The 14171-nt window shown below is 44.0% G+C and overlaps 1 protein-coding gene across 16 annotated transcripts in view; it reads right to left on the reverse strand.

The window, feature by feature from the left end:
- LOC110514595 (rho-related BTB domain-containing protein 1-like) overlaps positions 1-14171 on the reverse strand; it is a 90100-nt gene that overhangs the window by 4537 nt on the left and 71392 nt on the right. For 13 of the 16 annotated variants that reach the window (XR_005041646.1, XR_005041643.1, XR_005041645.1 and 10 more), the window contains 7 exons: positions 12394-12579; positions 10692-11100; positions 9937-10486; positions 7633-7751; positions 5903-6053; positions 2407-2495; positions 33-138 (listed from right to left, as the gene is read on the reverse strand). Coding sequence is in view for 4 of the 16 variants with exons in the window: in XM_036972042.1 (XP_036827937.1) it covers positions 33-138; positions 2407-2495; positions 5903-6053; positions 7633-7751; positions 9937-10486; positions 10692-11100; positions 12394-12579 (1610 nt within the window). In the remaining 12 variants the exon portion in view is untranslated. Of the gene's footprint in view, positions 1-32; positions 139-2406; positions 2496-4334; positions 5131-5902; positions 6054-7632; positions 7752-9936; positions 10487-10691; positions 11101-12393; positions 12580-14171 lie in introns of those variants that run through there. The other 3 variants (XR_005041648.1, XR_005041649.1, XM_036972043.1) reach the window with 3 other exon arrangements.

Consider the following 14171-nt stretch of genomic DNA (forward strand, 5'->3'; position numbering starts at 1 on the left):
TGCTGATCAGAACCAGCGGACGAATAACTCACCTGCAGATTTGGCCTTGATCTCTTTGCGATAGTTGGCACAGACATTGTTGTAGTGAGTGCAGATGTGATGTAAGCACCAAGCTGCTAACTGGTTAGCATTATGGAACTGGAAGAAAAACAAAACGAAGGGAAATACATTGAAACCTGCAGAACAATCATCCTATATTTAAAACTGTAGATCAATCATCCTATATTTAAAACTGCAGAACAATCATCCTATATTTAAAACTGTAGATCAATCATCCTATATTTAAAACTGCAGAACAATCATCCTATATTTAAACTGCAGAACAATCATCCTATATTTAAACTGCAGAACAATTATCCTATATTTAAAACTGTAGATCAATCATCCTATATTTAAAACTGTAGATCAATCATCCTATATTTAAAACTGTAGATCAATCATCCTATATTTAAACTGCAGAACAATCATCCTATATTTAAACTGCAGAACAATTATCCTATATTTAAAACTGCAGAACAATCATCCTATATTTAAAACTGTAGATCAATCATCCTATATTTAAAACTGCAGAACAATCATCCTATATTTAAACTGCAGAACAATCATCCTATATTTAAAACTGTAGATCAATCATCCTATATTTAAAACTGCAGATCAATCATCCTATATTTAAAACTGTAGATCAATCATCCTATATTTAAAACTGTAGATCAATCATCCTATATTTAAAACTGCAGAACAATCATCCTATATTTAAACTGCAGAACAATCATCCTATATTTAAAACTGTAGATCAATCATCCTATATTTAAAACTGCAGAACAATCATCCTATATTTAAACTGCAGAACAATCATCCTATATTTAAAACTGTAGATCAATCATCCTATATTTAAAACTGCAGAACAATCATCCTATATTTAAACTGCAGAACAATCATCCTATATTTAAAACTGCAGAACAATCATCCTATATTTAAACTGCAGAACAATCATCCTATATTTAAAACTGTAGATCAATCATCCTATATTTAAAACTGCAGAACAATCATCCTATATTTAAACTGCAGAACAATCATCTTATATTTAAAACTGTAGATCAATCATCCTATATTTAAAACTGCAGAACAATCATCCTATATTTAAAACTGCAGAACAATCATCCTATATTTAAACTGCAGAACAATCATCCTATATTTAAACTGCAGAACAATCATCCTATATTTAAAACTGCAGAACAATCATCCTATATTTAAAACTGCAGAACAATCATCCTATATTTAAACTGCAGAACAATCATCTTATATTTAAAACTGTAGATCAATCATCCTATATTTAAAACTGCAGAACAATCATCCTATATTTAAACTGCAGAACAATCATCCTATATTTAAACTGCAGAACAATCATCCTATATTTAAAACTGCAGAACAATCATCCTATATTTAAAACTGCAGAACAATCATCCTATATTTAAAACTGTAGATCAATCATCCTATATTTAAAACTGCAGAACAATCATCCTATATTTAAACTGCAGAACAATCATCCTATATTTAAACTGCAGAACAATCATCCTATATTTAAAACTGTAGATCAATCATCCTATATTTAAAACTGCAGAACAATCATCCTATATTTAAACTGCAGAACAATCATCCTATATTTAAACTGCAGAACAATCATCCTATATTTAAACTGCAGAACAATCATCTTATATTTAAAACTGTAGAACAATCATCCTATATTTAAAACTGCAGAACAATCATCCTATATTTAAAACTGCAGAACAATCATCCTATATTTAAACTGCAGAACAATCATCCTAGGTGAATACCTCTGTCTATATCCTGTTCTAGTAAACCAACCTGAGCCAGTTCTAGACAGGTGAGTACCTCTCCGTCTATATCCCGTTCTAGTAAACCAACCTGAGTAAGTTCCAGAGAGGTGAGTACCTCTCTGTCTATATCCTGTTCTAGTAAACCAACCTGAGCCAGTTCCAGATAGGTGAGTACTTCGCCGTCTATATCCTGTTCTAGTAAACCAACCTGAGCCAGTTCTAGACAGGTGAGTACCTCTCCGTCTATATCCCGTTCTAGTAAACCAACCTGAGTAAGTTCCAGACAGGTGAGTACCTCTCTGTCTATATCCTGTTCTAGTAAACCAACCTGAGCCAGTTCCAGAGAGGTGAGTACCTCTCTGTCTATATCCTGTTCTAGTAAACCAACCTGAGCCAGTTCCAGACAGGTGAGTACTTCGCCGTCTATATCCTGTTCTAGTAAACCAACCTGAGCCAGTTCCAGACAGGTGAGTACTTCACCGTCTATATCCTGTTCTAGTAAACCAACCTGAGCCAATTCCAGACAGGTGAGTACCTCTCTGTCTATATCCTGTTCTAGTAAACCAACCTGAGCCAGTTCCAGATAGGTGAGTACTTCGCCATCTATATCCTGTCCATCTTTGGAGGCTTTCACCAGCTCACTCACAGCATAGTGTTCTGTGGAGCAGACAGAGGAAACCTCTTCAGACAACCTTTAAAATAAACTACATAGAGTTTCAGAACCCAAGTTGAAAGCAATATTCTATAGACGATGCTTCACGGTCACAAGGCACCCAAGAAAAACAATACAGAAAGGGTTAAAAAGGGTTCACTCCGGCAGTATGCAATCCCAGCTACCGCAGCACTGTAGTTACAGTTTTAATACTGTAGTAATACTGTAACTACAATGACACAGGTACAAATACACTGTGAATCTCAGAATACACAGAGCTAGGAGACAAAGGTGTTTCTATATTAAGGCCTGTCTGCTGTCCTAAAGCCCTGCCTGTCTACCGAGCTCTACAGAGCAGAGGACGTTTGTTGTTGTTGATGTTTCCATTCTGTTTGGTATGTTGTTGTTGATGTTTCCATTCAGTTTGTTGTTGTTGTTGTTGTTTCCATTCCGTTTGGTTTGTTGTTGTTGTTTCCATTCAGTTTGGTTTGTTGTTGTTGTTGTTTCCATTCCGTTTGTTGTTGTTGATGTTTCCATTCCGTTTGTTTTTTTGTTGATGTTGATGTTTCCATTCTGTTTGGTTTGTTGTTGTTTCCATTCCGTTTGTTTTTTTGTTGATGTTTCCATTCTGTTTGGTATGTTGTTGTTGTTGATGTTTCCATTCTGTTTGGTATGTTGTTGTTGTTGATGTTTCCATTCCGTTTGGTTTGTTGTTGATGTTTCCATTCCGTTTGGTATGTTGTTGATGTTGTTGTTGATGTTTCCATTCCGTTTGGTATGTTGTTGTTGTTGTTGTTGTTGATATTTCCATTCCGTTTGGTATGTTGTTGTTGTTGATGTTTCCATTCTGTTTGGTATGTTGTTGTTGTTGTTGTTGATGTTTCCATTCCGTTTGGTATGTTGTTGTTGTTGTTGTTGTTGATATTTCCATTCCGTTTGGTATGTTGTTGTTGTTGATGTTTCCATTCGGTTTGGTATGTTGTTGTTGTGGATGTTTCCATTCTGTTTGGTATGTTGTTGTTGTTGATGTTTCCATTCCGTTTGGTTTGTTGTTGTTGATGTTTCCATTCCGTTTGTTTTTTTGTTGATGTTGATGTTTCCATTCTGTTTGGTATGTGGTTGTTGTTGTTGATGTTTCCATTCTGTTTGGTATGTTGTTGTTGATGTTTCCATTCCGTTTGGTATGTTGTTGTTGTTGTTGATGTTTCCATTCTGTTTGGTATGTTGTTGTTGTTGATGTTTCCATTCTGTTTGGTATGTTGTTGTTGTTGATGTTTCCATTCCGTTTAGTTTGTTGTTGTTGTTGTTTCCATTCCGTTTGGTTTTTGTTGTTTCCATTCTGTTTGTTTTTTTGTTGATGTTTCCATTCAGTTTGGTATGTTGTTGTTGTTGTTGTTGATGTTTCCATTCCGTTTGGTATGTTGTTGATGTTTCCATTCCGTTTGGTTTGTTGTTGTTTCCATTCCGTTTGTTTTTTTGTTGTTGTTTCCATTCCGTTTGGTTTGTTGTTGTTGTTGTTGATGTTTCCATTCTGTTTGGTATGTTGTTGTTGATGATTCCTTTCCGTTTGGTGTGTTGTTGTTGTTGTTTCCATTCCGTTTGGTTTGTTGTTGTTGTTGTTGTTTCCATTCCGTTTGGTTTGTTGTTGTTGATGATGTTTCCATTCCGTTTGGTTTGTTGTTGATATTTCCATTCCGTTTGGTTTGTTGTTGTTGTTTCCATTCCGTTTGGTTTGTTGTTGATGTTTCCATTCTGTTTGGTATGTTGTTGATGTTTCCATTCCGTTTGGTTTGTTGTATGTTCTGTTGTCATGTTCCAAAAGAAGCACAGGAATCATCTTGTACATACAGTAATATGCCTGATTTAATAAGCTTCAAAATAAAATCATTTTGAAACAGAAATGGCTGCCAGCAGAACAGTTACAGTCACTCACCCTCAAGACAACATGAAAACAGTTCAACCAGTTTTGCTAGAGAAAGTAAAATGGTCAATGATCAAAAGGTCAGAATGATCAGCTCAACTCTCCTCCTCAGCCAGTGTGTCCTGATCGACCCCGCTCCTCAGCCAGTGTGTCCTGATCGACCCCGCTCCTCAGCCAGTGTCCCCTGATCGACCCCGCTCCTCAGCCAGTGTCCTGATCGACCCCGCTCCTCAGCCAGTGTCCCCTGATCGACCCCGCTCCTCAGCCAGTGTGTCCTGATCGACCCCGCTCCTCAGCCAGTGTGTCCTGATCGACCCCGCTCCTCAGCCAGTGTGTCCTGATCGACCCTGCTCCTCAGCCAGTGTCCTCTGATCAACCATGCTCCTCAGCCAGTGTCCTCTGATCAACCATGCTCCTCAGCCAGTGTCCCCTGATCGACCCTGCTCCTCAGCCAGTGTCCTCTGATCAACCATGCTCCTCAGCCAGTGTGTCCTGATCGACCCTGCTCCTCAGCCAGTGTCCCCTGATCGACCCTGCTCCTCAGCCAGTGTCCTCTGATCAACCATGCTCCTCAGCCAGTGTCCTCTGATCAACCATGCTCCTCAGCCAGTGTCCTCTGATCAACCATGCTCCTCAGCCAGTGTCCCCTGATCGACCCTGCTCCTCAGCCAGTGTCCTCTGATCAACCATGCTCCTCAGCCAGTGTGTCCTGATCAACCCTGCTCCTCAGCCAGTGGATTTCGAACAAACAATCTATGAATGACCCAGAATGCACTGAGGAGCATTAACACATTGGAGTCAATTTAGGAACACCCCCTTAGAGAGTTGGGACATTGGAGTTCTGCATTGTGATGCACTGCAGCCATGTTATCTCCCCATTGACATTACATGGGGATAGTGAATGCTATGTAACTGAAGGTCTAGAACTAGAACAATATTCTACTGTCTAAAAGCCCAAATCTCGAAACAGATGGCTCTGGACAGAGCAGACTGCTGATGGATCAAGCACCTGTGAGGGCGGTCAGTCTGGGGAGACAGTCTGTTAGCCAGGGTTATGGTTAGTACCTGTCAGAGCAGTCAGTCTGGGGAGACAGTCTGTTAACCAGGGTTAGTACCTGTCAGAGCAGTCAGTCTGGGGAGTCAGTCTGTTAGCCAGGGTTAGTACCTGTCAGAGCAGTCAGTCTGGGGAGACAGTCTGTTAGCCAGGGTTATGGTTAGTACCTGTCAGAGCAGTCAGTCTAGGGAGACAGTCTGTTAGCCAGGGTTATGGTTAATACCTGTCAGAGCAGTCAGTCTGGGGAGACAGTCTGTTAACCAGGGTTATGGTTAGTACCTGTCAGAGCAGTCAGTCTGGGGAGACAGAGTCTGTTAACCAGGGTTAGTACCTGTCAGAGCAATCAGTCTGGGGAGTCAGTCTGTTAACCAGGGTTAGTACCTGTCAGAGCAGTCAGTCTGGGAAGACAGTCTGTTAACCAGGGTTATGGTTAGTACCTGTCAGAGCAGTCAGTCTGGGGAGACAGAGTCTGTTAGCCAGGGCCGTCAACTCCATAGGATCCAGCTCTGCCATGGGACAAAGCTGATTGGTGTAGAGATACTCCAGAACAGCCTGCATACACACCCTGCTGGTGCCTGGGAACGAGACCTAAACACACAGATACACACAGACACACACGCAGGCAGACACAGACACACACAGGAAAGAACAGAGACATCATTTGACAACATCTAAATGTCCTGTTTCACTGTCAGTAAAGACCAACATTAGAGACAACAGGGGCTCTGTAAAGACTACAGAGGCCCTGCAAAGACTAGCAGCAGACTACAGAGGCTCTGTAAGGACTAGCAGCAGACTAGAGGCTCTGTAGAAACTAGGACACCGGGTAGTAGCTTGCTACCACACTAAAATAAAGATGTCCCCATGGTTAAAGAGAGAGGTAGTGTTAGACTGTTAGCCTGCTGGTCTGCCTGTCTGCCTGCCTGAGAGCAGTGAAACAGAACAGGACTCTGTTCAGAGAGAGGTAGTGTTAGCCTGCTGGTCTGCCTGTTAGGCTGCTGGTCTGCCTGTTAGTCTGCTGGTCTGCCTGTTAGTCTGCTGGTCTGCCTGTTAGCCTGCTGGTCTGCCTGTTAGCCTGCTGGTCTGCCTGTTAGCCTGCTGGTCTGCCTGTCTGCCTGTCTGAGAGCAGTGAAACAGAACAGGACTCTGTTCAGAGAGAGGTAGTGTTAGCCTGCTGGTCTGCCTGTTAGGCTGCTGGTCTGCCTGTTAGCCTGCTGGTCTGCCTGTTAGCCTGCTGGTCTGCCTGTTAGCCTGCTGGTCTGCCTGTTAGCCTGCTGGTCTGCCTGCCTGCCTGCCTGAGAGCAGTGAAACAGAACAGGACTCTGTGTTCAGACAGTGTCCTTGTCCTAACGGCTATTTAAAGATCTCTGAATGACGTCTATTTTTACTCGTTACTCTGATGAACCGGTCATGTCACTGTTCCTACTGCTACCTGGGGTTTAATCAATGAACTGGAGACAACATCCCATATTCCCTATGGATCCTGGTCAACTGGAGACAACATCCCATATTCCCTATAGATCCTGGTCAACTGGAGACAACATCCCATATTCCCTATGGATCCTGGTCAACTGGAGACAACATCCCATATTCCCTATAGATCCTGGTCAACTGGAGACAACATCCCATTCCCTATATTCCCTATGGATCCTTGTAATCCCTATGGATCCTGGTCAGGTGTGTGCCTTTCCAAATCATATCCAATCAATTGAATTCACCACAGGTGGACTCCAATCAAGTTGAAGAAACATCAAGGACGATCAATGGAAACAGGATGCACCTGAGCTCAATTTCGAGTTTCATAGCAAAGGGTCCGAATACTTATGTAAATAAGGTATTTCTATATTTAATTTTGTATAAAAGTGCAATAAAATAAAAATATGTATTTTCTCTTTGTCATTATAGGGTATTGTATGTGGAGTGATGACTTCGTCAATGTACTTATTAATGAAGCCAACTCCTCACTGGTACTTCCTGTTTTAGTGTTTGCTTGTAAATAAAATACCCTGCTCAAAAGTAGTTTACTACATAGGGAATAGGGTGCCATTTGGGACAAAGATAACCCTAACCCAGACTGTGATGCAGACAAGTTAACTCTCCATGAAGGATCCTTCGAACACAGCATCCTAACCCCAACACTAGATATTACTCTGTGTTGTCGACTCACCTCGTTGTTAGCACTCTCCATGAAGGATCCTCCGAACACAGCAGCCATCCAATCACAGGAGGAGATGAGCAGAGGTCTGTGAGCATTGATGGTTCCATCCTCCAACCTGAAGGTGACGTCTGAGACAGAGACATTATAACAACAACCTGAAGGTGACGTCTGAGACAGAGACATTATAACAACAACCTGAAGGTGACGTCTGAGACAGAGACATTATAACAACAACCTGAAGGTGACGTCTGAGACAGAGACATTATAACAACAACCTGAAGGTGATGTCTGAGACACATTATAACAACAACCTGAAGGTGACGTCTGAGACATTATAACAACAACCTGAAGGTGACGTCTGAGACAGAGACATTATAACAACAACCTGAAGGTGACGTCTGAGACAGAGACATAACAACAACCTGAAGGTGATGTCTGAGACAGAGACATTATAACAACAACCTGAAGGTGACGTCTGAGACAGAGACATTATAACAACAACCTGAAGGTGACGTCTGAGACATTATAACAACAACCTGAAGGTGACGTCTGAGACAGAGACATTATAACAACAACCTGAAGGTGACGTCTGAGACAGAGACATTATAACAACAACCTGAAGGTGATGTCTGAGACAGAGACATTATAACAACAACCTGAAGGTGATGTCTGAGACAGAGACATTATAACAACAACCTGAAGGTGATGTCTGAGACAGAGACATTATAACAACAACCTGAAGGTGACGTCTGAGACAGAGACATTATAACAACAACCTGAAGGTGATGTCTGAGACAGAGACATTATAACAACAACCTGAAGGTGATGTCTGAGACAGAGACATTATAACAACAACCTGAAGGTGATGTCTGAGACAGAGACATTATAACAACAACCTGAAGGTGATGTCTGAGACAGAGACATTATAACAACAACCTGAAGGTGATGTCTGAGACAGAGACATTATAACAACAACCTGAAGGTGACGTCTGAGACAGAGACATTATAACAACAACCTGAAGGTGACGTCTGAGACAGAGACATTACAACAACAACCTGAAGGTGATGTCTGAGACAGAGACATTATAACAACAACCTGAAGGTGACGTCTGAGACAGAGACATTATAACAACAACCTGAAGGTGACGTCTGAGACAGAGACATTATAACAACAACCTGAAGGTGATGTCTGAGACAGAGACATTATAACAACAACCTGAAGGTGACGTCTGAGACAGAGACATTACAACAACAACCTGAAGGTGACGTCTGAGACAGAGACATAACAACAACCTGAAGGTGACGTCTGAGACAGAGACATTATAACAACAACCTGAAGGTGACGTCTGAGACACATTATAACAACAACCTGAAGGTGATGTCTGAGACAGAGACATTATAACAACAACCTGAAGGTGACGTCTGAGACAGAGACATTATAACAACAACCTGAAGGTGACGTCTGAGACAGAGACATTATAACAACCTGAAGGTGACGTCTGAGACAGAGACATTATAACAACAACCTGAAGGTGACGTCTGAGACAGAGACATTACAACAACAACCTGAAGGTGACGTCTGAGACAGAGACATTATAACAACCTGAAGGTGACGTCTGAGACAGAGACATTACAACAACAACCTGAAGGTGACGTCTGAGACAGAGACATTATAACAACCTGAAGGTGACGTCTGAGACAGACATTATAACAACAACCTGAAGGTGACGTCTGAGACAGAGACATTACAACAACCTGAAGGTGACGTCTGAGACAGAGACATTATAACAACAACCTGAAGGTGATGTCTGAGACAGAGACATTATAACAACCTGAAGGTGATGTCTGAGACAGAGACATTACAACAACAACCTGAAGGTGACGTCTGAGACAGAGACATTATAACAACAACCTGAAGGTGATGTCTGAGACAGAGACATTATAACAACCTGAAGGTGATGTCTGAGACAGAGACATTATAACAACAACCTGAAGGTGACGTCTGAGACAGAGACATTACAACAACAACCTGAAGGTGACGTCTGAGACAGAGACATTATAACAACAACCTGAAGGTGACGTCTGAGACAGAGACATTACAACAACAACCTGAAGGTGACGTCTGAGACAGAGACATTATAACAACAACCTGAAGGTGACGTCTGAGACAGAGACATTACAACAACAACCTGAAGGTGATGTGTGCCCCAGAGAAACACATCACATCAACCCCATCCACATTTCCAAACACATGATAACTTCCTAGTCAAAAGCAACAGAAAACACTTTGATCTACGATGCAGCATGGTTTACCTGTGAATGTGTTCTTGTTGAGACACTCCTTGATGCGGTTGGATTTCCTGACGTGGAAGGCCTTGGTGATCTCCTGGTTCATGAAGCCTTCATGGTTCATGATGTTCTCCACCATCATCCTCAGGTCAAACACCTCCAGGACCTCCGCGATCTGGGCGATCTTCATCAGATCCCGCTCCTCTTCATCCAGCTCCCCAGTGTAGAGGAACCTCAACACGGCACTGAACGGACCCAGCTGGATGGAGTAGTCCATCTTCACCACCGTCATGTGAGCCGGGGAGCCCGTCACAGGGTTGGTCACGCTCTCCTTGTGGATGCTGTAGAAGGCCTTGCTCCAGGAGGCCAAGGACAGCTTGGTGCGCCGGTGCTTACCAGAGAAGCTCATCATCTTCAGGGTGCCGTCACTCTTAGAGGCCCGGAGGGAGCAGGGGGAGAGGTTGGGGAGCACAGCCACGTCCTCCTCTGTGTCCAGACTAAGGGTCCTGAGGAGAGAGTCCCGGGCATGCCGCTCCGTCACCACCAGGCACTGGGACTCGTCACTGAAGTCCATCTGGAAACAATCACATTTATAACAGGTTTTTTTTATGTCACAAAGTGCTCTACAGAAACCCAACCGGAAACCACAGAGAGCAAGCAATACTGAGGCAGAAGCACAGTGGCTAGGAATAAAAACCTAGAAGGAAGGAATCCGAGAGAGGAACCTAGAGAGGAACCTAGAGAGGAACCTAGAGAGGAACCAGGCAAAGAGACACTACCTGGAACAGGTCATAAAACTTGGAGGAGGAGGTGGAGAGGTAGATCTTGTGGGCGAAGATGTGGATGTGGTCCTGGAGGATGAACATGACGTCAGCACAAAGAGGACTGTCCAATAGGAGGCCAGGACCCTCCCCGTTGTTGATGACACACTCTGGAATCTTGATGAGAGGGGGCGGTGCTTTGGGCGGCAGGAAGGGCGCCTGGAGGAGGGGCTTCTGGACCTTCCGGAGGTGGGACTTCCAGAACTGCAGGTGTCGACGGGAGATGAGCGCGGCTCGAATGGCATTGTCGAAGATGTCCTTGATGCCAAACTGGTCGAACACACTGGTCTCATAGTAGGAGATGCCCAGCTCCTTGGCCACCTCCCGGCCACTCTCTGGAGGAAGGATGTCTCCGGGCTTTATCGGCCTGGTGGGGAGGAAATAAGAGCGATTCTCAATATGGAAGAATACAAAGTCATTATCTATTAAATGTATGTAAACCGGTTTGCTTAATTTAATAAAATGTCAGTAGTTACTGCACATAGAGTTTCAACTAGCACGAAAATGTATAGATCTCGTCAATCAAAACCAGCTACATGATGACGTAACGCTGATTTTATACCTGGCTAGTGGCCTCCTGGCCCTGTTGACAGTCACATGGTGACATAATGCTGATTCTATACCTGGCTAGTGGCCTCCTGGCCCTGTTGACAGCCACATGGTGACATAATGCTGATTCTATACCTGGCTAGTGGCCTCCTGGCCCTGTTGACAGCCACATGGTGACATAATGCTGATTTTATACCTGGCTAGTGGCCTCCTGGCCCTGTTGACAGCCACATGGTGACATAATGCTGATTATATACCTGGCTAGTGGCCTCCTGGCCCTGTTGACAGCCACATGGTGACATAATGCTGATTCTATACCTGGCTAGTGGCCTCCTGGCCCTGTTGACAGCCACATGGTGACATAATGCTGATTCTATACCTGGCTAGTGGCCTCCTGGCCCTGTTGACAGCCACATGGTGACATAATGCTGATTCTATACCTGGCTAGTGGCCTCCTGGCCCTGTTGACAGCCACATGGTGACATAATGCTGATTCTGTACCTGGCTAGTGGCCTCCTGGCCCTGTTGACAGCCACATGGTGACATAATGCTGCTTTTATACCTGGCTAGTGGCCTCCTGGCCCTGTTGACAGCCACATGGTGACATAATGCTGATTCTATACCTGGCTAGTGGCCTCCTGGCCCTGTTGACAGGCACATGGTGACATAATGCTGATTATATACCTGGCTAGTGGCCTCCTGGCCCTGTTGACAGCCACGTGGTGACATAATGCTGATTTTATACCTGGCTAGTGGCCTCCTGGCCCTGTTGACAGCCACATGGTGACATAATGCTGATTCTATACCTGGCTAGTGGCCTCCTGGCCCTGTTGACAGCCACATGGTGACATAATGCTGATTTTATACCTGGCTAGTGGCCTCCTGGCCCTGTTGACAGCCACATGGTGACATAATGCTGATTCTGTACCTGGCTAGTGGCCTCCTGGCCCTGTTGACAGCCACATGGTGACATAATGCTGATTCTGTACCTGGCTAGTGGCCTCCTGGCCCTGTTGACAGCCACATGGTGACATAATGCTTATTCTGTACCTGGCTAGTGGCCTCCTGGCCTTGTTGACAGTCACATGGTGACATAATGCTGATTCTATACCTGGCTAGTGGCCTCCTGGCCCTGTTGACGGCCTCCAGATCAGCGTAACGCAGGTCCAGCTGACAACCCACCAGGATGACAGGCGTCCTGGGACAAAAGTGCTTGATCTCCATGTGCCACATGGTCTTGACGTGATGCAGAGAGTTGGGGTTGGCGATGGAGAAACACAGCACAACCACGTCTGACCTGGAGAGAACAGAGAGGAGCCAGAAAGACACACCAGATAATCAAAGCCAGAAAGACACACAGAAAGCTACTGTTTACAGGCCTCCTGGGCCGTATGCAGCGTCACTAACTGAGTTCCCTGAATTCCTATCAGACCTTGTTGTCAGGGCAGATAATATTCTAGTTTTTGGTGACTTTAATATTCACATGGAAAAGTCCACAGACCCACTCCAAAAGGCTTTCGGGGCCATCATCAACTCAGTGGGTTTTGTCCAACATGTCTCGAGACTTACTCACTGCCACAGTCAAACTCTGGATCTAGTTTTGTCCCGTGGAATAAATGTTGTGGATCTTAATGTTTTCCTCATAATCGTGGACAAATGACCACGATGTTATTACATTTGCAACAAATAATCTGCTCAGACCCCAACCAAGGATCATCAAAAGCCGTGCTATGAATTCTCAGACAACCCAAATATTCCTAAATTCCCTTCCAGACTCCCTCCACCTACACAAGGACGTCGGAGTACAATTATCGGTTAACCACCTAACTGAGGAACTAAATTTAACCTGGTCTCTGACAAGACAACAGCTACAGTAGTACACCAAACAGAACACCACTCTGACAAGACAACAGCTACAGTACTACACAAAACAGATCATTAACAGTCAGACTGGATCACAGTGTATTGTCATGGCCAGGATCACAGTGTATTGTCATGGCCAGGATCACAATGTATTGTCATGGCCAAAGCCATAGTGTATTGTCATGGCCAAGGCCATATTGTATTGTCATGGCCAGGATCACAGTGTATTGTCATGGCCAAAGCCATAGTGTATTGTCATGGCCAAAGCCATAGTGTATTGTCATGGCCAAAGCCATAGTGTATTGTCATGGCCAAGGCCATAGTGTATTGTCATGGCCAAGGCCATAGTGTATTGTCATGGCCAAGGCCATAGTGTATTGTCATGGCCAAGGCCATAGTGTATTGTCATGGCCAAGGCCACATTGTATTGTCATGGCCAAGGCCTTAGTGTATTGTCATGGCCAAGGCCATAGTGTATTGTCATGGCCAGGATCAGTGTATTGTCATGGCCAAAGCCATAGTGTATTGTCATGGCCAAGGCCATAGTGTATTGTCATGGCCAAGGCCATAGTGTATTGTCATGGCCAAGGCCATAGTGTATTGTCATGGCCAAGGCCATAGTGTATTGTCATGGCCAAGGCCACATTGTATTGTCATGGCCAAGGCCACATTGTATTGTCATGGCCAAGGCCTTAGTGTATTGTCATGGCCAAGGCCATAGTGTATTGTCATGGCCAGGATCAGTGTATTGTCATGGCCAAAGCCAAAGTGTATTGTCATGGCCAAGGCCATAGTGTATTGTCATGGCCAAGGCCATAGTGTATTGTCATGGCCAGGATCACAGTGTATTGTCATGGCCAGGATCACAGTGTATTGTCATGGCCAAGGCCATAGTGTATTGTCATGGCCAGGATCACAGTGTATTGTCATGGCCAAGGCCATATTGTATTGTCATGGCCAAGGCCTGCATTACGATCATACTGTAGAAGGCCTATAACCAAACAGGTACAGAACACAACAATAGTA

The sequence above is a fragment of the Oncorhynchus mykiss genome, unplaced genomic scaffold (assembly GCF_013265735.2).
Source record: "Oncorhynchus mykiss isolate Arlee unplaced genomic scaffold, USDA_OmykA_1.1 un_scaffold_119, whole genome shotgun sequence".
Lineage (NCBI taxonomy): Eukaryota > Metazoa > Chordata > Actinopteri > Salmoniformes > Salmonidae > Oncorhynchus > Oncorhynchus mykiss.